The 24,358-nt window shown below is 44.9% G+C and overlaps 1 protein-coding gene across 7 annotated transcripts in view; it reads right to left on the bottom strand.

The window, feature by feature from the left end:
- nav2a (neuron navigator 2a) overlaps window positions 1-24,358 on the bottom strand; it is a 197,221-nt gene that overhangs the window by 71,046 nt on the left and 101,817 nt on the right. For 6 of the 7 annotated variants that reach the window (XM_079339368.1, XM_079339363.1, XM_079339364.1 and 3 more), the window contains 2 exons: window positions 6,012-6,129; window positions 2,527-2,579 (listed from right to left, as the gene is read on the bottom strand). In XM_079339368.1, the coding sequence (XP_079195494.1) occupies window positions 2,527-2,579; window positions 6,012-6,129 (171 nt within the window). Of the gene's footprint in view, window positions 1-2,526; window positions 2,580-6,011; window positions 6,130-17,847; window positions 17,931-24,358 lie in introns of those variants that run through there. The other variant, XM_079339369.1, reaches the window with a different exon arrangement.

Here is a 24,358-nt window from a genome sequence, read left to right as displayed (position 1 = left end):
CCAGAAATTCAGGCTGAATGAGCAGGAAAGTCTCCGACTGATGTGTCCTTTCAGGCCTGTAAAACACCTGCTCATCTGACTGGGAATCTACTGTATCTCATGTTTGATGGACTGAATGCTTTCAAACAAAATTTCAGCCCTTAAACTCCCACTGAAAGAAATAAGATGCTGGGTTAACAGTTTTTCCTTTTTTACGGCTTTGCTTAATATCTAAGTAGCTGAAATCTATTTCATTTTAGAAACTGATGTACGGTGAATCCATGGGATACTTTTATGAGAAAACCTGTGCATGACGGTTTGTGTGTCTCGGTGTGTGTGTGCGTGGCATCCTGTGTGGTTTTAACAGCTCAGTGTGACACAAACAAACACACATAAACACTCACACACACACACACACACACTCACACACACTCAGGGAGAGACTGACTGGGTGGCAAAGAGAACGAGCCGACGATGGGGGTCTGTTTAACAGGGGATGTGACAGTTGTAAAAACAGCATCTCAAGTCGGCATGGTTAGCATACATGCTAATCCGCTAGCGTGAGGTGAGAGTTCTCAGGGTGGCTCCACTGATGGAGCACATCTCCATCTTTATCCGTTTACAGACAGACGTTGAGTTAAGTGGTGGTAATTGGCGGCCGCTGTCGAGGCTTTGGGGTTGGAAGTAATGAAATAAAGTGCAGTGAAAACTAGGCTCTCTTATTCTCGCAACAGCTGCTAGCTAAACTCCCTGGACCTGTGTGTGTGTGTGTGTGTGTTGGTGTGTGTGCTTGTTTTGACAGTCATGCAACACACACAGCAGACATTTGCATAATGACTGCAGTCACACCTGCCCTTAGCTGCTTGAGTGCTTCAGTCTGTGCTTTAAAGCTGACAATCCTACTGAGATCATACGCAGTGATCCAAAAATACTCGCACACAAAGCGCACCATCCAAACTCATCCAAGCAAAATGAGATCTTAACGGCCTGTACGCAGTAAACAACATCACACGCTGCTTGAATGCATACAATGAGAACTTTCTGTTTGGTTTCCCTTTTTGACCAACATACAGGATCTGTACAACCACTAACATACATGTATGTTCCTACAATCTCCTGTTGTTGAGAGAAGCCGCTCTCTGCAGATGAATGAGGGGTGTGCATGACCAAACAAAACGGCAAAGACAACACCCAGACCACTGAGACCAAAGAGAGCAGAACTCTCAATTACAGGCGAGCAGGGGATGTAATCAGCTCTAATGGGAAAGGCCTAATTCATAGTGTGGGACAAAGCAAAACACACAAAGTAAAGTCAGCCCTTTTTTTTATTTTGGGGCTTTTTTAAGCCTTTACTGGAGGCTGGAGCAGGAGCGTGGATTGATCAGGCAGAGAGAGAGAGAGAGAGAGGTGGGAAGGAAATGAGCGTAAGGAGTCACAGGTCAGATTCCGACTCACGCCATTCGCTTCACATGTAGATAGGAAACACAAACTAACCACTCGATGCATATTTTTTCTTTCTACACTTATATTTTTATCTATTTTAAATATTTTTGCACTGTGTGATTTTCTTCTGCCATCCTGTTTTGCTGCTGTGATACTTTTTTCCACTTGCGAGATTAAATAAAGTATCTTATCTTATCTCGTTTACTCCTGAAATTAAAAAAAAAGGCCAAAAAAAGAGCCGGACTAAATTGACCTTAATACTAAAACAATCCTGACTGCTAATCATCAACCAAACTTAAACAAATCAATGAAGGAAATAGAAGCTAGAAACTATTCTGAACTTCTGGGTGTCCTCAGAAGTATAGTAATGCAGGTCCATGTGGGTATGTGGTTTGTTTGAAATGAAGGAGGCATCAGGGATCAGCTGTGATTTCACCTCCTCCTCCTCGGTTGTTAGCTATGCGTCTCTCTCTCTCTCTCTCTCTCTCTCTCTCTCTCTCTCGGGCGCTTTGGTAGGCTTCATCAGTCTGGCTGGTGGCCAAAAATAGCCCCCTCAGCTGGCACATTGGCCCAATTTACGACCCTTCACATTCAGCTGAGGGCAGCCCTGCCTCGAGCACTGCCGGCTCACTTCCCACAGAGGACACAACACAGTGAAAACACCAGAAATCCCACCAGCAGTGTTACATGGAGAATCCTACAAATGTCACAGCAGACACAACATCATTGTAACTGACTGCAAATATTGTCTTTGTCATCAGCGCTGATGCTCCCTGCCTGATTTCCCTCCTGGAGTTCAGAGGAATGCCGTCTCTCTTTTTTAAAGTGTAATAGGATGAGGCTGAAGACCAAAAACCAAAGCCTGAGAAGCTTTCAACTGCCAGAAGCCTGAGCCAGAGGTTTATCGGACAGCAGCCCGCAAAGAGACCTCAAAAGTATAAATAAATGGACTGACTTTTCACCAGTGCCTTCTGCAGGCAGCTCCCACAGAGGGCCACATGAGACACTAACGTGGGATAGCAGAGAGGCGTGGTGCCTCGCACACAAACACAGAGAGGTGAATTTCACAACGACGTGCCAAAACAAACGAAGAAGGTCACTCACCATCTGAGAACGGCTCTTTGGACAGCCATTGATGTCGTCAATCTTCTCATTGGCTGAGGCGAGACGAAGAGAGGAGGCAGAGACAGAGGGAGAAAAGAAGAGATGATGAAAACTCTTTTCAGAGGCTAAATGTAATCCTCGCTTTCATTTCCAGAGGGTATCCTCCCGAGTGTGTGTGTGTGTGTGTGTGTGTGTGTGTGTGTGTTCACAGACAGTTGCTGTCTGACTGAGGAGAGCAGAGGTGTTCACGCCGCTGACTGCAGCCCCCGTCACTCCCCTCCCACTGAGACATGAAACACTATCTGGTCACAGCAAATGGGAACGGGGCCACTGGGGGCCTGAAGAGGTGTGTGCTGGGCTGCTTCTTTTAAAAGAGGTGTGTGTGTGTGTGTGTGTGTGTGTGTGTGTGTGTGTGTGTGTGTGTGTGCAAAAGGGGTGTGTGTGTGCTGCCAAGGATTCCTCCCATCTATTAGAGGCCGGGCCCACAGCAGCTGAGACACGGCCATCAGCTCACAGCTGACAACTGTGCCAACAGCATGGCCCTCCTGCATCAGGAGGCCTACTGAGGCCCACAGTGCAGCTCCACGTCAGGACCTCATTCTGCACCACCAACACTGCCAGAAAAATACTCCTTTACCAGAAAACCAATAAGCAACGTCTGTTATAATCAAAAGCAAATTTTATAGGAAGGAAGTCTCAGTCAGTTTACGACATGGATAAAGTAAGAAATGTGGTGAGATGAACGTTTTAATGTTTCCTGTCAAACTTAATGAAAACACATGATGGGGTCATAAGGGAAAACATGTCATAGTTTTATACAGTAATTATAGAAAAAGCCTGAAGCAATGTGTGGACTCGTTCACATGATTGATGACTTTACACCACTACTGTACACTTTGGTTTGTGTGCTTCCTGAAAATTGCACGCTGTGGTCATAAAACCCGAGAGACAGACTGTCATTTTAACATACACATTTTAACTGCAAGCTACAGAAGTGTTTCCAAATCCAGGCTCAGTTTCCTGCTTTGATTTGTCAAATGAGAGTGAGGGCCTGTACACAAACGAGAAGTCAGACTGGAACGAAGCTTTTATGGGAAGACAAACATTTACCAATACATGCCTGGTCATCGTATCGTTACTGATGACCTTGATCTGGTGGTTTCCCTCTCTAAATATACCGGCCGTGAGAGCGAGTAGGTTAAGCAGCAAAACAGGTGCTACATCCGGACCCAGTGTGGCTGTTCTGATACCGGCGGGACTGATCCAGTTTCACCAGCGATTGTGTGCAGTGAAGTTCTCCCCAGCGGAGCGGAGGCCGAAAGGCGAGGAAGAACAGGCGACTGTGTGGCTCCGGTCGGTGTTGTTAAAGTGTGAGAGTGGAAGGGGAAGCTGTCAGCTGTCATTTCTGATATTGTGAGGTTGTAGCACTGGCTGAGTGGATGATAGTTTTGTTCCTCCAGTTCAGAAACAGGAATCCAGACACGTCTTTAATTGAACTTAGAATCTCCACTGGGGTCCAACTTTCTTGCTCAAATTTCCTGAGTGATTAAAGGAGAAGTTTAAACTGTTGTTTCCTTTTTTTCAAATCCGAAATGTCCTGCAACGCATCGTCTTCACCAAAGTGCGCTATCCTAACAAAGACAAACATTTCCTGAAAAACACAGAGAAGTGCTCAGGAATCATTTTGAACTTTTGGGCGTTTGCTACATTTTTTTTTTTAGCCAATTCAAGTCCCCATGAAATGAGTCCTTTGAGAGTGTCCAACTGCTGTGTCGTGACGTGTTTCTAACTGAAAGGGGAGAGAAGATGTAACGTTGGAATGAATTTGATTAGATAGACACATCTTTTAAATTGGTCTAAAAATGACTGAACCCCCCTGAGAGCAGGAGGAGTCATCAGACATTTGAAATGTTTTCTAGGAGGGAGATTCAGACTCTATTACTTGATGTAGTAATACTCTAATCATGGTTTATTTTAATACACTCTGCCACAGTAGCCATAATATAAAAGCTTGCCTGGCTCTTCAGTGTGCGGAGGATTGAATAGTTTTGGATGCAGCTTTCAAGGAAGGAAGCACGTAAATGTGTAGAAGTGCTAATGCATGTGTATGTGACAGATAAAGAGGAACTTCAAGGTACTCAGGCCTTGTCCACACGTAGCCGGGTTTTTGTAAAAACGAATATCCTGCCCCCTCCGTCTAGAAAAAACGTACATACACACGACCTCGTTTTTAGAAAACACTTCATCCACACGTAACGGCAGAAGTGCGTTTTTAAGCACATTCACTGTTTCCGAATGTAAACACAGGTCGCATTTGTGACGTAAGAACATATATTTTATGGCAGGCAGTGACGTTTCGAAACACAAAAAAAACCCTGGTTATTGACGTCCACATGCAAAACGCATGAACAGAGAATTCGCAGGTCTTCACTTTGGTCGGAGGTGTTTAAAAGCTTTGTTTTTGATGCCGTAAATCTGCGTTTTCGTGTGGATGAGAGGCCGAAACGTAGAAACATATCTTTGTTTTGTGAGATAGTCGGTGACGTGTGGACGGGGCCTGAGAAAAGGTGTATTTACTGTATGACACGATAACACATTTAGCTTCTCTGCAGTCCTGCTGCAGGTGAGCTGAAGTGAGATGAGGAGACCCTTCAGCATGTGACTGAACTTTATATGCAGTGAATAAAAGGACCTATGACACCTTCTGGTTTGCTTTCATTCAAGGCGTCGCATGCTGCAGCTACAGTAAGAGAACAGAGAGACTCTTCAGGGTGCAGGGTGAAGCTGGACACAACACGCAGTAGGAAGACTAAATGTGGGTCGGACACACGAGGTGGGTGACATGCTGAGTCACCGGTCAGCTGGTGTGGGTTCGGCCTCAGCCTCGGGCCTGTCTGCAGACCAAATGACAGGCTGAGGACAACCCCGACCAAATGACAAGACTGATGATGACACAGAGCGGCGTGAGGGTCAGAAACACAGGGCACACTGTACCCAATCTGTAAAGACTAAAAACGGCTAACTTCTCAAAGTTCAACTTGAAACTCTGATTACGCTGAAAAACAAAGTTTGTATAGAAGACAATTTAGTTTCTATCATTGACACACAGTATCTCAGGAAAACCTTTATAATACTTTAAAATATATTCAATCAATACCAAATAATCTCCTATTTTGTCATTTAATTTGAGTCACACAAACACTAAACCACCTCTTTGTGATGAGTCGTAAGGAAACTGACATCATGACATACGGTAAGATAATCGAGTTCAAAGGTTGAGATGGGTTACACCGACTCTTTTCTTGTAAACTCAAATCCTGTTATTCACAGAGGATCCCGTCTTCAGACCGAGGATGCGTCTGTTTGTGTGATAGAAGCTCACTCATGTCTTTTCCAAAGTGACACTTTTGTTTTGTTTTTTTGCAGCCTCGTGATCAAAAGCGCTTCCCCTGACTTTGCAACCAAATAATGTGTGTGTTCCTTACCTACGACCTGAATGATCTCAGCCAGCAGCACCCCGTCTGTCACGTCTGTTTGCAGGTCCTTGATCAGACGCTTGTGTCCGGACTTGGCAAGGTAGTGGTTGGCCCAGTCCGTGTAGATCTGCGGTCAGACAAAAACACAAGCACGGCATTCAGTGAGGAGCGAACCAAAAAAAAAAACACAAAATCCAGTCCATAAAAAAGAAGAGGGGCAACCCCGGTCAGGTCGTTCACGTGTTTCAAACTCCATAAACACTTGAAAACTACAAAAGGTATGAATTGTTGGAGCAAATTTACGACTCTAATAAAATAACAACATGGTTGAATGGGAGCAGAGTAGCCCTCTTTCTTTTGTTGGGGCTGCGATCTGGCATATATCCGCGTGGTATTCAAATTGGGGCCATTGTGCTCAGCCAGGGCATTCATCTCGGAGCGCACGGCGGCTGCTTTCAATGGGCCATGCTGACATCACTCTCTGGGGACAGAAAAGACCCTTCACTGCCTGAGGGGAGGAGGGGAGGGGGGGGTCAGAGCATGCATCTGAATAATCTGAATAGCTTCCTTCATAATTAGTCGGCAAACTCTTTCTCTTTTACTCACTCTCTCATCAAGGCAGGAGAGTTTCTATTTCTGCTGAGAGGAAAGAAAAAAGCCACTCAGAGGTTGGAGAGGACATTATTCTGGGTAAAGGAGTTACTGTTGAGAAACGGATCCTTCATGTCTACAGTCTCTAGTTTTGCATCATCTCTGGGCTTTTTTTTTTTTGCAAACTGCAGCAGATCTGGTGAACAAGTGAGAGCTAGAGCAGTCAGAGCAGCTCTGCTCCCTCAGGGAGCTGAAACGTGCGACAGCTCCACTAAATATAGACAACTCTCCCTCTCTGTTTCACACAAACACAACAACTGAAAAATACAACAAAACACCTAAGAAACCAGGTTACTGCCAGATTTCTATTTCACAGTTGTGTTACAAGAAGTACATTTCCAAACTAGAAATGTGATCTCCAGAATGTTGTATTAACATGAGTCCTGCTTTGTTTGCATGCAGAGAGTGCAGGCATGTAAGACAACATTTAGACATTTGATTTGAAGATGTTATATTGCCTTTATTGGCAAGAAGGGCTGGAGAGAGACAGGAAATGAAAGTGAGACTGACCTCTGATGTCTTAATCTCAGCCAAAACATCTTAACCAAGCTTTGCATAGGCTCAATAAGAGGTCATCAGGTCATACATAATGCTAAATGGACTGAGCTTGAATCACAATTTTCTGATGACTCAAAGAGCGTTTACACTGAAGGTCACATCTACGCATTCACACACTGATGGTCGTTTTGTATTAACTGATCCCACTCATAAACATTCACGTGCAAATAAACAAGCAGAAGGAGCAATTTGGCATTAAGTGTCTTGCACAAGGACACATCGGACATGTGCAGGAGCTGGGGATTGAAACCCCCAACCTTCCAGTTGAGGAACGAGCCGCTGTACCACTGACGACAGCCGCCTGATGAGTCGACTTTAAGACAAAGTTAAAGTCAACAGCCATGACGCTGACACTGTAGCTTCAGTGTTTAGCCAGCTCTGCATGGGTCTGTAAAGCTTTCTGCGTTCTAACCTCTCTCCATGTTTCATCTCCAACATTGATCCTAACTTGAGCCGCTTTCTGCTGCTGGAGCTTATTAGAAAACATGCAGAGGTCGGGTATCACTTCTATCTGAAGCAGTTTTCTTTCCCGCTTCCATCGCTGCAACACCTGGTTGGTTCGCTGTTTCCCTGGTCAATCTGCTCGAAACAAACACAAACCCTTCTGGACCGAAGTGGATCCACAACCACAGGCTGACAGTGGAATCTAATCATCTGAATATAACTCTGAACATGACGTCAAATTCAGAAACAACTGTCTCATCACTAACAAACCTCTTCAGATACATGATCCCTGGCTCCAGAAAGCATTAGCAAACGCTAATCTCACAGTAACTAGTCAGTTCTCAGGTTGCCATTGTACTTTGTCTAAATGTGTACTCGAGTGTGGCACAGTAATCTGGAGTCTATGGTGCATGACAACTTTCTCAAGAGCTTTTCTCTCAGTACAGTGAAATATAAGTGCAGTTATTATTGCCGAATCAGCGCACAGCATTGTTGTTGTCAAACCTTATCACACACAACATGCACGGTGAGGTGTGTGACACGCTGTTCACCCTCGCTTCTTTGTGTTCCCACTGTAAACAGACCTGAAGCTTTTCCGCCACGCTGCTCATCGGATGAATCACAGCTCTCTCATGACGGCTTACAACAGGTGTGAGAACTTCAAAGGCACACACACACACACACACACACACACACACCCGGCATGCACATACACACACACTCCATCTATGCACGAATAGGCTCAAATGCATAAGGTTTTATGGGAGTACACAACCACACATTTAACACAAAAGGCCTCGAAGCGAATGTTTAAACCACACAGGCTGCAAACCCAACACAAACGCACCGTTGTGTGAAAAGTCTCATGAGTGACATGCAGAGCTAAAAAAAGCCTCCGAGCGGCAGGATTAGCCTCTATCCTTTCATTCACACTCTCAGCTGGTCGAGGAGAGACGGAAGTGCAGCGGTGTGGAGCTTTCAGTGTGTGTGTGTGTGTGTGTGTGTGAGCTCTCTTTGAAGTAGTTTCGAGCAGGTAAATTAAGTGTAATTAAAACAGAGGTGAAATGGGGAGCTGTCAGTCACAGAGCTGGAAAGCACAGAGGGGGGGGGGGGTCACGCAGCCTGAGGGGAAGCAGGGGGCCACTGAGCGAGTGTGAGAGAGCTACAAGTCCCTACAGGTTACCCTCCAGTCAGAAAAGGAAACTTCTCCTCAGACTGTCTTTGTCTCCGATGTTGGAGCCAAAACATCATAACCGAGCGTTACATTTGTGTTTGGGTGTTGAGCCCGTGTGATCAGAGGCCATGAACGGGTTCGAGGCCCCATTAAATATGGTTCAAGGCTCAGTTGAAAAATCACATTACTTGCATGCGATTTTGTCCCTTCATGCACGCCATAGTGAAGTCACTGCAGCGTCTCCCTGTGATCACAGTGATGGAAACGAACGACTCGGCTTCACCTTTAACAACTAAACTCCAGACTGATGACGGGTCAAAATAAATAACATCTCACTTTATGAACCGTTCCATTTAGCTCAACTAGTATGAATATAGCACATTTCACTACAGATAAACTCAATGTGCTTTACATGGAGGTTAAAAACAAAATCAAAACACAGCATAGAAAAAAAGTCTATGCAAAAACATGCATACATGAAACAAACAGAAGTGAGGATACACAGACACGTACAAAAAAAACCAAAACTATTCATAGATAAATCTATAAATCTTACATCACGTCTGCAAAACAAAGAGTAAAAGCAAAAGGACACTTCATGAATGCATCACTCTGGATCATGTGTGTTTCACCACATTTATATTGAAGCTTCTTTGATCTGAAGACTGCTTTAAAGATCACAGGAGGTGGGAGCTGATGAGAAGCAGACATCTGATCCGAGGGGCTTTTTAATAAGCTGCATGTTTAGTGAAGAGGAGCATATTGACTCCTCAATGACTCAATATCTATCAGATAGAAATGAGCTTGCACTGAACTCCAGCCTGCTCGGATACCAGAGAGGAAACCACTCTGCATATTGAGCAGAAAATGTAATCAAAACTTCCCAGGGTTGTAAATGACTGATGGATTGATACTGTCATTGCATGGGAAAATGAAATTGAGTGAATGGATATGAGGGCGACGTGCAGGCTAAGCGGTCGGCATCATTATCCCACAGGGCGATCAATGAAAGGAGAGAGAGAAGTGGGTTGATATTTATCGTACCAAATGAGAAGAGTCTGGAGCATCGACGATGAAAACCTGTCACAGATCTGTTGTTTGATCTGAAATAGGAATCCTGCTAAGTCTGGACTTACTTTATTCAGGGAAGGTCATGAGGTAAGGCCACATGAACAACTCAGGCAATGACTTGAATTGTGTCTGATTTTGTGTCACTCTTGATTTTCCACATCCTTCGTGTGTGTGTGTGTGTGTGCGTGCGTCAAGCCATCAGACTGTATGCAGAAAGATGAACTGAGTGCTCCTCCCTCTGTCAACACTGAGTGACCCGTATCCAAAGATACCAACAGGCCTGATGTGTCGTATGTAACAGACACCACTACTGAAGAGGCTAAATCCCTCCATCTCCCAGAAACCCCCAGTCTTTTTTTAAGGGGCTGTAAGTCCCTGCCAGAGTCATGAAGCAACGTGACACTGACTCATTCAGTGTCAGGGACGTATGGAAACAGTCCTCTGTGGCTGACGGAGCCTGTTGACATCCTGATATGTGTCACCCTGACAAACAAATCCTCGCTGGCAGGATTTATATTTAACATTAAAAGTGTTTGTCTTCAAATATTTAGACAGCTTCACAGATCATAACGCTCGTTATATAGTTCTTTCCTGTTCCTTGGGATTTGTCTGGTGGTCTGTTGAGACATGTACAGATCTGTTTCACATGCTTTTTAAGTACATGTGATCACATGTTTGCCCTATGACACTTTCTTTGACATTAAAGCAATGCCGTTTGTTTAGGTGACAACTTGTGGGTTGAATTAGGCCACACTCACGCGACAACTATTACAGCTGAAAACGTAAACCTTTAGTTGTGTTTTGGCTGTTGTTGTTGCCTGAAGAATCGACGTTTTAAAACTGATTCAAACTTGTGAAAACCTTTACATCAATGTGTAAACTAGAAATAAGCTGTTCCTCTGAAAAGGGATACTTGACTGACATGCACTGTAGTTCCAGTTAATAGCCGTGCTAGCTGTGAGGAGGTGGACTACACTACTTCCTCCCTGTCGACATTTTCTTGACATTTTCTCGCTTTGTAGTTTTGGGGTTATCTGGAGTAACAACTCATCCTCATCTTCCTGCACACAGATGGGCATGAAAGCTATTTTTCTATGTTTGCACCTCCAGCTCTGTGAAAAGAAGATGTATGTGCACAAGGGTGTTGTTGCTCGTGGATGCGATGAATGTTAGCATCACATCAAGGAACAATTTGAAGACACGCAAAAAAAGATGCAGTGTCACATCCTCTTATGTAAGCCTATTTTAATAAATGTCCTGACATGTAATCAAACATGAGACCCTGGAAGGAAACAACCTTGATGTGCCATTTGGCTGACAAACATTGCATAACAGCCTGTACCCATTTGCATGTTCACATAATGAAGTCAAATTACAGCCTTCAGAAAGTTTCTTTGACGAGCCGTGATGAGTCGCTCTTTTTTCTAACAGCTGTGTCTTTCTTGTACAAAAACAAAAATCCGCCTCCCATCCAGCATCCCCGCTGCCACAGCTCGCTGAGTCACAGGCTGCTGTGTGATGCCTACAGACGGGCATGACTCAAACAGGACACCCCCGCAGCTCTGGGTCAGCTGGAGCGAGGACAGCCAGGACTTCAAACTCAGAGCGTGCCCTTCATGTGAAGGGGACTTTCAGAGGGGAGAGTGAAAAGAGAGTTTTCTGTTTTTGGCTCGGCTGCAGGTGCCGAGGCGGAGTTAGAAAAGTCACGACAGATGATGACAGAGGCCGATTACAGAGCAGGAAGCAGATGTGCTTTTGTACTTCTTGTGGTCTTGTGTGTGTGTGTGTGTTTGTGTTCAGATTACTTCACTCTTTCATCTTTGTTGTTGTTTGAACTGACGCTGATTTGTTAAGTGGAAAACCTGCCTGCTGCTTAAACATTGCAGTAATGTTGAAACACACACACACTAACAGCAAGACAAGATGTCCAATCAGTGTCAGCCCATAAAATGAATGAAATCAATGATGTTCTCTGTGCAGCACTGACAGACAGATAAAGTATCCTACTCATCATAGTGTGTGTACCAGAAATGCTGACATGTGAGGAGCTGCACCTTCTTTGCCCAGAAACAGTGTTTGGCAACGGGCAAGGCAGGCAACTTTCTGGGGCCCCGGACGCAAATTTTGCAATGACAGTAGATAACCTCCTAAGTGGGCCCCATCTGAAAGCACTCAATTTATTTTGCTTGATTGTATTAATTTTTTTCAACGGACGAAAAGAAAGAAAAAGCACTCTTAAGTCTCAATCTGCACAAATCGTCTCATTTTGCAATAAAAGTCAGAAAAAACGTTCTTACTTCTGCACGTAGATCTGAAGGCTTCTGCGACTGACCGTTTCTAATCTACAGTAGCTCTCACAGCAAGTCTGGTTGGACTGTGGAGGTTGCTGACTCTACATGGAGATTCACAGCATGGTGGGAAACATTAAATGAACATGTTCAAACATTTGATGAGAGGAACTCTGGATAAAATCGCTCAGGGACCAAAAACTGTGATTCGCTGAAACAACACAAGCAGCTGAGGAAATGGTCCTAAGAAGACGGACTATCCTAAACTCTTAAACTCTTGTGCTCTTAACAGACCTTTCATTACAGGTCATGATATAAAAAATACAGATACATGAGGTAGTGGGTTGGAAACTTTAGCAACTTAAACGTCTCTCCATTTCGTCCCTCTTCTGAAGTTCAAGCATGAAAACTGGCAGCTGCACTTTTCACATTTTTTCACGTGACAGAAATAACACACAACACCTCGGGCCGGTCTATAAAAACACACACGTAGATGGCAGAGTGCTTTCCAGAAACAATTACGTTGATAACTTCAGGACTATTAGCCTTATTACTTCCAGGGTTCAGTAGGCAACTTTAAAACGGCTGCACTTATCAAGCCATTAATGGACTAATCTACCGACGGGAGCAGGAACTATAAAGAGAGCACAGCGGGACCTGAGCTGCTCCAAAGCGTTATCTCTCACGAGAAGCCTTCGTGGGACTTAAACAGCTCTCAGGTAATGGCACTGAAGTGAGAGTGCATCAACAAATAACATGCTCTGTTATCACTGCTTCATCCACCTTTTTAGAGGAAATCCACTTTTCTACATGAAGCACAGAGTCGACTTAAACCACTGACCAAATCCTGACAGTAAGCTGGCAATCAGTAGTAGAACTAAGAGCGTGTGCTACCTGCTTCTAAAATCATTCCTGGCAGCCCCCCCGGGGGTTCGAGTTGTACCCCAAACGTTTCTATTTCCAGCTGAGCCGTCCTCTTAGGTGTCTGTCCCTCGTAACTCCCAAGTCCCCTCTCTACATGTCTGTGGTAGATACAAACATTTTATTGTCGTTTCCTTCAAGTTTGTGGCCGTTAAATGCATTTTCAACATCAAGTTTTTCAAAATAAAAGAAATGATTGCAAAGTAACCGGTGGGTAGGCTTAGAAATAAATGCATTGATGTCAAACCAATCGCCAAAAAAACTCAAGAAATGAAAACCTTTACAGCGTTCCTGTCTCTCTATTTTCTTACCACTTTGAAGTTTGCGCAGGAGAAGCGGCTGTAGCTTCTGGTTGGCACCCTGAGGCCTCCATGCTCCGCCATACGGACCCTTGACCTTGATAAAGACTCCAGGTCTTAAGGTGGACTTAAAGCCGGGCACACTCTGTCATGAAGCCACGGAGAAGCGGGTAATTATAGCCACGCTGTTTGATGACTGTTCTGTCCCTCCCCACATCTCTGCAGCCGTGTATGAGTCGGGACACACTTACTCGTACTTCCCTCTTATCTCTCTCCCTCTCTCTCTCTCTCTCTCCTCCCTTCATAGTGAAGCCTCAGACAGACACTGTTTTAACCTCGCTGTGACTCTCTCTCTGGGTGTTATTTACTCTGAGTCAGACAACCTGACTCAGCTCGTTGGTCTTTTATTGAGAGGGAGACAGTCAAGTGACACCAAACAGAGAATAGACATTTGTTTTAGGGTAAAAAAAAATGAATAAAGAGGATGGTAAAAAAAAAAGAAAAAAAAAAAAAGAGATGTTACGAGATGCAGAGAACAGTCTGGGAGTTTTTTTGTGTGTGTTTTTTAAAGTAATATGAGCCAATCAAAATCACCTGTCTGAGCAGGACGATGCTGCAGCTATGGTGCACTGAAAGAAAAAAAACCCAGCATGCATTAAATGTGATAAAAATGTAAATCATTGCAAAGCCTCAGGTTTGGCTGTTGTTGACCTTGACAACAGCCCTTTGTTGAGAAGTGTTGCAGTACTGTCAACATCGAGAGCACGTATTCCTGACTGCAGCCCCTCCTGCTGCCTGACCCTGTGGACTCTCATCGATGAGGAGTCGGCAGCTCTCTGCTTCTCTGCTGCTGCGGCCGAGGGCGACATGTGGCGACACATCCCTGGCAGATGGCTGGTGGGAGTATGATGGATGGACTGATGCATCCACTCACACAGTAATACAACAGAAGGAAGCAGGAGGGGATGAGTGTGGCTGAAGGTCTCCTACTTATTAAAGTGTGTTACTTTCTCTGTCACAGGGTCATGAGAAACACCGGCTACTGTATGAAAGCAGGAAACGTGTTATATTTAAATAAGTGACGAAACACTGGGCGAAGGGAATCTCTCAGCAGACAGAGACAGCTGGCCTCTGAGAAATCAATGTCCCTGGTCTGTATGACATGACAACAGAGGACAGCAGTCTGCTCTGCAATAAAAAAAACAAAAAAAAACACAATGGAGAATTGCTGCTACTATACTTCACATAAAACCAGAAAATAAATAGCAGAACAAGGCATTAGAAAAGAGAGCCAGAGGAAAGAAGTGGAAGATCATCCAATGGTGTCCAAAAAAAAAAAATGCAAAGATGAACCTGTCTAATATTTTTCCTCCCTTGTATCCTCTGTGGTCGCAATTATTGTTTCTCAGCCCTGTGATTGGCTGGCAACCTTTCCAGGTGCACCCCACCTCTAGACCAATGACACCTCGGATTCACTCCCCCCCCCCCCCTCATGTCACCCTGAAGGTAATAAGAGGTGTCGGTAATGGATGGATGGATGTCATGAGGTTTGCTTTAAATTTCATTTCTGCCTTTTTCCTACAAAGTAAACTCTACAGACGTCTCTTAAACCGACCTCAAGCTAGCATTAAGCATCACCGTTTAATGAACACATTTTATACTCAATCATCATGGAAGAATCCAAACATTGGAGTCTCTGCATCCCATCTGCAGCTGGAGCTTCTCTTCTTCTTGTTTCTGCTCTGTGGGCCCCCTGGAAGCTACTTCTCCCCCCTCCGGTTCTATGTCGTACACACACGGGCCTCTCGAGTGGCTTTCGCCCGCAGAAAGCAGAAGCCACTTTGAAATGAGCCCTCATGGCTCTGCTCGCTCCCTGTTTGGCACATGAAAGAGCTGCGGCTTCGTGAGGCACGGAGGCCACACCAGGCACATGCTAGACAAAAACGACTTGGCCAGAACTCTCCAGTTTAGACGATGAGAAACCAGTGGCATCCATCAGCAGACTGGATGTGCATGTGTGGTAAGCCAAACATCTTGCATATAAAATGATTTGAAAATCCCTACAGCTGGATGGAAACAGGGACACTTGTGTGGTGGGAGCTGTGATGCACAACATTTCCTCTGACTGTAATACTTAAATATTCAAATTCTAAACCGTAGAATAAAAGATTATCTGATGTATGCTAGCCTTCTGAATCCACTAAATTGGTGGCACAGCATTGTCTGCCATGCAACATCTAATTAGGACAAATCCCAAGACATGCAGCCTGATGCACACAAGGGCACAGCGGCCCAGCAAGTGTTATTAAAGAGGGTTTATATTGTTAGGCGCACTGTTTGAGTGAACAAGCCAAAGCCTTATGCAAAGCCATGCAAAAATGATTTCCCTGTGGGGAAGCTGACTCCCAGTCCTTGACGATCTGATTCGAACTCTTCAGGTATCTTACAGTAGCACTGTTTTTACCCATAATGCCCCTGTTCCGCTCTAAGCGCAGAATGAGTTCCTGTTTCAAGAGGATATCCTGACACCTAGAAAACAATTACTCATCTGAAGTGAAGCTCTGTCCAAAAAAGTCTTCATCGTGCATGCTCAGGCCTGTTTTCAATGTCTTACACCATTCTGCATTGCCTCCATTCAATCTTTACATCTTCATTGTGAGCATGTCAGTCAAAATGCAGCGGTTTCTCTTACTCCAGGTAACATGCCATCATTATATATATATATATATATATATATATGTCTTTGCAGACTCATCAACTTCATCATCATTTCCCAGCAGCAGCCATCAGTCACCTCCATCACCGGTGTCTGGACGCCACAGGGGGGGATCCATGTTCCTTCTAATCAGGGCAGACAGTGATTACAACATCTTGAATGTAGAGACTCACTTTATCTGTTATGAGACTAAATAAGCTCTGAAACACTGATCAAACTCTGCACAGCCACGGCCTTGAAGTTTGATAAAATAACTTGACCTCACTTATACTTTCATGACTTGCCTTTTTTCCCATTTCTCATTTCTAAATCGGCTGCACAAAAAACGACCGAGAGGTTACCTGGCGATATTGGACTTGACATTAAAGGACCTACCTCGATGGCTGGGATTCAAATATTAACAAACACTTCCCCAGTCAATAAGCTGCTTAAAATATGACTTGGAAAACAAAAGCATGCCGAGGCTCCTGTGTGCTTCAGCCCACACCCTCATTTATCAATGCACATAAATAACACCTGCAGTATAACCTTCTACTCAACAGCCTGTCTCTGACAATGAATATATAAAATAAATACCATGTTGTGATTTATGCTGCTTGGGTCACATGCTGACATAAAGACCGGGACAATCCAATAATCAATGTGAGAACAGAGAGGATTATGGACATCGACTTCACTTCATAATAAAACTGGAGGTCAGTTTAATTTCTAGAAGTGTGTATGACTGAGGTTCCTTTGTCATATTCTCTTCTTAACACACACACACACACACACACACACACACACACACACACACGCAGACGCAGAGGCACACATGCTGACCCCCGTGGCTCAGCGGCCTCCTGTCACTCACACTGTGCAGAGGTTAGCTGTGTGTAATTAAACTGGGCTTTCTTATCGGCTCATCTCTAGACTGTAATAACCTCCTCTGCTTCCATCTCCCCTTCCTCTGCGGACCCACAGCAGGTCCAGATAAGGACCGAGGGACACAGAGAGAGAGAGAGAGAGGGACAGAGAGAGAGGGAGAGAGAGAGAGAGAGATTCCTGTCTGCTGGTGTTGTGTGCAAACTCAACAGGGTGCTCGTTATTCAAAATGACTTTTATTAAATCGGCTTCTTCCGACTTGTATCACAAACATCAGCTTTACAAAGATGTGCTTTTTTCTAATTTAAGCTCCACATGACCTCTCTGCACCTGACCCACCCGGTAGTTTATCTCAGCATCCCAGATCCTGTTGAATATTTACCATCTTTGTTTCATTGTGGGGTTTTTTTTTTTTTAAAGCATCACACATGTACAGAAAAGACCTCTGTTGAAATCCCAGCTAAGCCTATTTGAACTTTTCACACAGACATCAAAGTGAGGCTGGTTTCAGGTGAGGGGGGGGGAAACCAGGGTCCACGCCTTCAGCACTTTTCTCTCATATTAAAACAACTAATCCACTTCAAGCCTGCAACTCAACACCGAAGTTACCGGAAGGCTTTGGGCCGATGAGACAAGCTATTTCACTGATATGCAAACACACAGAGGAGAGGAAAATCCCTGAAGAGACACGTCTTAAAGCTGCAGCGTCAGGGGAGAATACAGGTTGGAACTATGGTTTTAAAGCAGAACTGTCAATAACCACAAAAAAGTCTTTGGGGATCTGATGCATTATTCTATATGCACAGAAAGTTACTGAAATGAAATACATTTTTAACTGCCCTGGAAGAGTTCAGCCTACCAGTTTCATGGTGAAATTCTTCTGCTCCCAGCGGCAAAGCATCAAACTCATCTCACTTGGTGCAGCGTCCCTCCTCAGAGACACCTGCCTCAAACTGAGGAGGACAGTTTGTTGGCCACCCGGGCCCTGATGTTAGCCATGAGAGTCCAACTTAGACCAAACAGGACAAAAGTAGATAAAATCCACAAAGAAGAAGAAGAAGAAGAGAATCAAGTGAAGAGTTTGCAGGTCTGAGAGGAAAGGAGCGCTTGCAGAGGTAGTGCACGAGCTGCTGCCTGCTAGAGAACCAGCAGGTCTCTGAGAGACCTGGGGAGGGGGGGAGCTCAGCGTCTTCAGCTTCTCTCCTCCCACTGTGGGAAACGGAGGAGGGAAAAATAAACGCAGTAGGGGCGAAAGGAGAGAGGAGCCCCATGGCCTCTGCTGCAGCTCTGAGAGGAAGCCAAACCAAGCGCACCAAGAGGAGGAGGAGGAGGAGGAGGAGGAGGTGAGGATCCCCCCCCTCCCCTCCTCTCTTGCCCACGGCAACACATTGTCCGAGTGCTCTTCAATGGACCATCGGTCATATGGGGAGGAGAAAGAAAGAGAAAAGGACAGACCTCTTAACCTTCTACCACCCCTCCCCCGAAAATCACCTCCCTGCATGACAAAAAAAAAGTGAAGGAGGAGGATGAAACGGGACGGTCGTCGCACTCGTGATAACAGCAGAGAGACTAAATAGTGGGGAGTGCAGAGCTCAGAGGCCAAACCACGCAAGAGCTCGACACTAACCGCCTCCCTTCTATTTATCATTTCTCTAACCAGCTCCTCTGCTGTCTGGTAAAAACAGCAAAAGTTTCATTTTCCCTGACCAGAGACGGAGCAGGCCATGCAGCCTCTGATCAGCCGTCACCCACATCACATTACAGCAGCTGCACGCGTGTATTTATGTGCCTGTGTACAGTGGGTTCATAACCTAAAGCATTTATGTATGTGTGAGTGTGTGTGTAACAGAGTCCGCAGCGCAGGATGCCGACCGTTTGAGCTCCGTCCAACCCCCTGTGCGCACACACACACACCCCACCAGCGACCACAAATTACAAGCTGAATTTGAATTTTGGGAAAGGCCCAAGATTTACAGAAAGTTCCCACAGTGAAGGGGAAGCCTGATCACTACCAGCAGGCCGAAGAGAAATGCTTGAAGCTTCACCAAACAATAATAACACTCACGTATCATGCAGACGTAATGACCTGCAATGTTTTCACAGATATGAACGTCTGCCATGCCTCTTCACTGCCAAATACTAAACACAGCGTTAATGCAAGTTATAGTTGGCTCAACACAGCTCTAAGACTCCTGCTGGTTTACAACTCATGTTGTGTGAGTGGTTTGTGTCAAATAGGATTAACATTTACACATGAAATGCACTGAGAACTGATAGTCCACATGTTCCACTGTCACTGAATTTGATCTGAATATGATGAAGAAAAACAAGCAGAGACTGACCTCCTGTTCACAAAATGAAAGAAATAATTTAAATATATATATTATATACCTATCCTATAACCTTCTTCCTGCATCTTCCTCTGTCCCATCTTTAATCTTTAATTTAATCTTTATTTGTATGTCGTCAATTCATAACAGGTGTCATCTCGAGACACTTTACAAAAAGCAGGTAAAGGACCTTACGTATGGCTATGCTACAAGAGCCCAGCTTAATCCTTCCTAATCCTTTCCAGCCCAGCGTAGTTTTGGAAGATGGCTGTTCATCTGGTTTTGATAAAGATGTCTGCCTCATGATCAGATCAGCTCACATCAGTCTGATTCTGATTCTGATGATGGATTACCGTTGGGTCTTGTGGATAATATAGAAATGAGTAAGGTCTTCTACCTGCTTCTTTAAAAGTGTCGTGAGATAACATTTGTTATGAATTGACACTATACAAATAAGTATTGATTGATGGATGAAAGCTGGTATATAACCACTCGACTGGAGCAATGGGTAACCGGGTCAGGCATGTGGACGTTAACCTGCAAGGAGGAAGGCTGGCAGTGCTAGCAATGCTAACGTTAGCAAGATAGAACAAAAACCAATTTGACATTGTTTAGCCACAGAAGATGTGATCCAATGTTGTTCTAAGTTTTGACAGGTTGACAAGTCTGAATTCAAATGTGCGTTTCATCGACAGGGAAATGAGTTGCTAAGAACATTCCTTGTTGGTGGGAATGACGAGTTTTCCTGGATGGGTATGCGGACAGTGTGATGTAATGACCTGCTAATCCCATCTCGTCTAATCATCTTGGGGATGATGCAGTCTGAACTAAAGGGGTGAATCAGCCAACATCACTGTGCAACGTTTTTGGTATGACATGAAAATAACTCCACGAGTGTTAAAAGAGATGGAGTCACACAATGTTAACAGAACCAATAAAGGGGATTCAATAAGTCAACGTTACAGATTTGGAAATCACATGGCGCATTTGAAGCAGCAGCTAATAATGCTGATGCCATTCTTCTTCAATATTTCCATCACTCTAACTCATCACCAAAGGAAGCTGATGACACTCAGACCACCACATCACAAACACTTCAGTCCCCCATTGCTCCTAAGCAGCATTGATTTAATGACACTCTGACTCTACAAGAGTAGAGAATATGTCAGCGTTTAGTGCCTGTGTTGAACAGTTTCAGGACAGACCTTTAACAAGCTCATTAAGTGCAGCTGCAGTGAAAGGGCTGAGTATGGTTCCTTTCACAGCCCCAGATAAACCTCAGTGTGTCGGGGACAATGGGGGAATAACCCTGCCAGGGAGGGCCCTTTTGTTTTGGGGGACCCCCACCTCTGAGTTCCCGAGGATGGGAAGGAAGATTGGGTGATGGTGGTGGGGTAGCAAAGTGGGGGTCGGATGGCCCGGCTGTTTAGCTGTGGGTGAGGAGAGGGGGTGAGGGACATATGGACTCGCTAGGGGTAAAGGGACACGCACAAAGGCACTTGGGACAGTAATGTGCTGTTGGGGTAATGGAAGACTGACTGTATGCTTTTTAATAGACTTACTGCAGCACACAGATTTATAGGGAAGCTTGGAGGCTGCTTGTGATCTTAGGAAGTGCAGACATGCAGAACAACAAACACTGCAACAAAACACAGTACACACACACACACCAAGCGTTGTTATTCATTGTCAAAGTAAGGAATATTAACCAGCATGAGAAACTGACAGAAATGCACGACAACACAGTTGAAAGGAGAGAGGTGAAAGACAGACAGAAAAGTGAAACCGGCCTGAGCTGATGATAGATATTAAACCAAACAAAGAACAACCCTGGTTTAGTTTCTTCATTGCAATCAAGAACTGTGTGCATTGACAGACAGGACAGTGGACAGAGCTGGGAAATGAAGAGAGAGAGTGGGGAATGATGTGCTGGAAAAGATTTGAACCCGGGCTGCCTGCTTTGAGGACAACAGCCTCTGATTATTTTTAACCTAAAATGTACCCAGAATTATTGTCTTTCAGTCCCTTTGTAAAATGTCCAGATGAGGTCGGGGTGCAGAAAATAATTGTGAAAATTCCCTCCACTCAAACGGGCAGGGCTGGTGATTTTAACATCATGCGACTGGTGAGAAGCGAGTCATACCTTCATGCATTTAATGAAGCTGCTTCCCTTGTTTTCTACCATTCATTCATTGATACTGTGATTACGTTAAAAAAACATAAAGCATTGATACACAGTAAATCCAAAAGCTGTGGTTGACTCTGTTGCATCGTGCGCCATCCGCCTCCTGACACCCCACCATCCCTCTCTGAAGTGAGGAGACCAGTCTGTCCTGACTTTTTCTAGAAATCTTCAGCAGGGAGTCTGTGAAAAAACTTGAAAGATTTTAGAGCTTAAGACTCGTCAAAATGTGACTCCTCATGTTAAAAAACTAAGTTTAATGAAGACGCCAACTTATGAGGAAATTGTCCAAAGATAGTTTTGAACCACTGATGAAAAATCCTTTATTTCATAACTTTATCCTGAAACCTCTAAATGTTTGGAGGTTTATTGGAATTTTATCGCAACTACAATCAGTTTTTTGTATGTGTTTTTTTAATGAGTTGGTCATAAATTTAATAGATGATGAGCAGTTATTGTGGTCCCTGCTATATCCAATAGAAGCACAGTATAATGTGTAAATACTTTTATTTTACACTGTTTGACAGACTTTTTTTTAACTGCACTGGATTTATGTTTTTAGAATATATTATCTGTTCTACTAAAACTGGTGTGGGAGCCATCGTGGGCTCTCTGCTGGCTCCACAGAGGCTGAGAAGTTATCCAGACTGCCTCCCGGTCCTTGTTGACCCCGGACACGGGACTCTGGGGAGAGTGACTTCAGCCCTGATGACCTCTATACCTCCTGGCCTCTCCTCCTTTTTTCCTCACAGCCTTCTGTTTCCAGACAGAGATGGAGCTGATTGTGTTAAGTCCAACCACCTCTGCAGAGTTCATTCCCCAGGGGGCGCCACTCACAATGACCCGTTTGTCTGAACCAACGGGCGCCATGTGACAGCAAACGCTAGGAAAGCAGAGGCGGAGGGAAAGTGAAGGGAGGAGGGCACCTTGGCTTTCAGAGGAGATCAATGAGAAAGAGGTTGACTCAGGAGAAGCAGATGCCCGGTCTTAATTAATATGGTTATATCCTCCACAATGACCTCACACAGGAAGCAGAGGGGACAACCACACAGGAAGTGGAATCTGATCGAGACACATTAGGCAGAGATGAGGTCATGACTGCTGGAGCCAACCGCCATATGATCACGCCGATTCTCCAAAAACTGAGCTGTGTTAAAACTACAACGACCGAACATTTGCTGTTTGTTTTCTTTCCAGAGAAGTTACTAAAAGGTATAACACAAAAAAATCATTTGGGACTTCAATTTCTTTTTTAGTGTTTTAGTGTTTCCTAAAGTTGAAACCTAAATATGGATATTAGATCTCTCCAAACAAAAGTTTATAGAAAATAGAAATGTTGGACAATTTATAAACACTTACATGGATAAATCCCGATCATGAAACTCCTCCATGACCAAACATGCACCAAAGATTGTGATCATCAACATCTTGAAAAATACTGCACAGGCCTGTTAGCTGTGCCATTCCTCACTTTAAAGCTGCCCAGGACAACATGCAGGAGGAGAAGGTGCAGGAGGAGAAGGTGCAGGAGGAGAACATGCAGGAGGAGAAGGTGCAGGAGGAGAAGGTGCAGGAGGAGAAGGTGCAGGAGGAGAACATGCAGGAGGAGAAGGTGGAGGAGGAGAACATGCAGGAGGATAAGGTGCAGGAGGAGACCGTGCAGGAGGACAACATGCAGGAGGAGAAGGTGCAGGAGGAGACGGTGCAGGAGGAGAATGTGCAGGAGGAGAACATGCAGGAGGAGAAAGTGCAGGAGGAGAACATGCAGGAGGAGAAGGTGCAGGAGGAGAACATGCAGGAGGAGAACATGCAGGAGAAGAATGTGCAGGAGGAGAAGGTGCAGGAGGACAACATGCAGGAGGACAACATGCAGGAGGAGAACATGCAGGAGGAGAAGGTGCAGGAGGAGAAAGTGCAGGAGGAGAACATGCAGGAGGATAAGGTGCAGGAGGAGACCGTGCAGGAGGACAACATGCAGGAGGAGAAGGTGCAGGAGGAGACGGTGCAGGAGGAGAACGTGCAGGAGGAGAACATGCAGGAGGAGAAAGTGCAGGAGGAGAACATGCAGGAGGAGAAGGTGCAGGAGGAGAAGGTGCAGGAGGAGACGGTGCAGGAGGAGAAAGTGCAGGAGGAGAACATGCAGGAGGAGAAGGTGCAGGAGGAGAAGGTGCAGGAGGAGAAGGTGCCTCAGATCTTTTATTTGAACACAGACATTAGACCTGCTCTTATCTCCTCTCTGACTGCAGCCTCCCTTCGTCTGAAGCTCGGACTTGTATTGAAGCCTTCAGTTCAGCCGGATGATTCTGCAGACTCTCCCTGTTCTCTGAGGGCAACATGGAGGTGTGCTGTCACTCGTATCAGCAGTGATTGGAGCTTCATCCTGACTGATGCTGATAGTGACATCTCTTATCTCCAAAGGACCAGCTTCAGTAACCAAGGACAACAGCCTCGATTTGAGCCCGACAAAAACAGACTTTTTACCTTTGTCTGACAGCTCTCTGCTTTGTAGCTGATGTTTAGAGGGATACAAGCACAGAAAAGTGACACACATAAAGTTGACTCCGTGAGGATCACTCACATGTCCTAACAAGACGTGTCCTTTTATCCTGCGCTCTTTGTCAGAACTTGTGCAGTCTGTTAAAACCTCAGTTATCCCTTTGAACAATGAAAAACGTCCATTAAATCTGCCTTTAACTCGCAGCCCCTCCAGAGGAGACATACGTGCGGCCCTTTGTCATGGTAATAAAAAAAAAAAGAAGCAATACAGCCACCCTAAGACCCCCATCCAATCTGTTTCTCCTCTGGGCAGGAGGGGCATTAGCAATCAAATGCAGCACGGCGGAGCTTTGCCTTTCACT

This window comes from Symphodus melops (genome assembly GCF_947650265.1).
Source record: "Symphodus melops genome assembly, chromosome: 3".
NCBI lineage: Eukaryota > Metazoa > Chordata > Actinopteri > Labriformes > Labridae > Symphodus > Symphodus melops.
The sequence above is the reverse complement of the archived record's forward strand: the minus strand, read 5'-3'. Positions and strand labels throughout refer to the sequence as shown.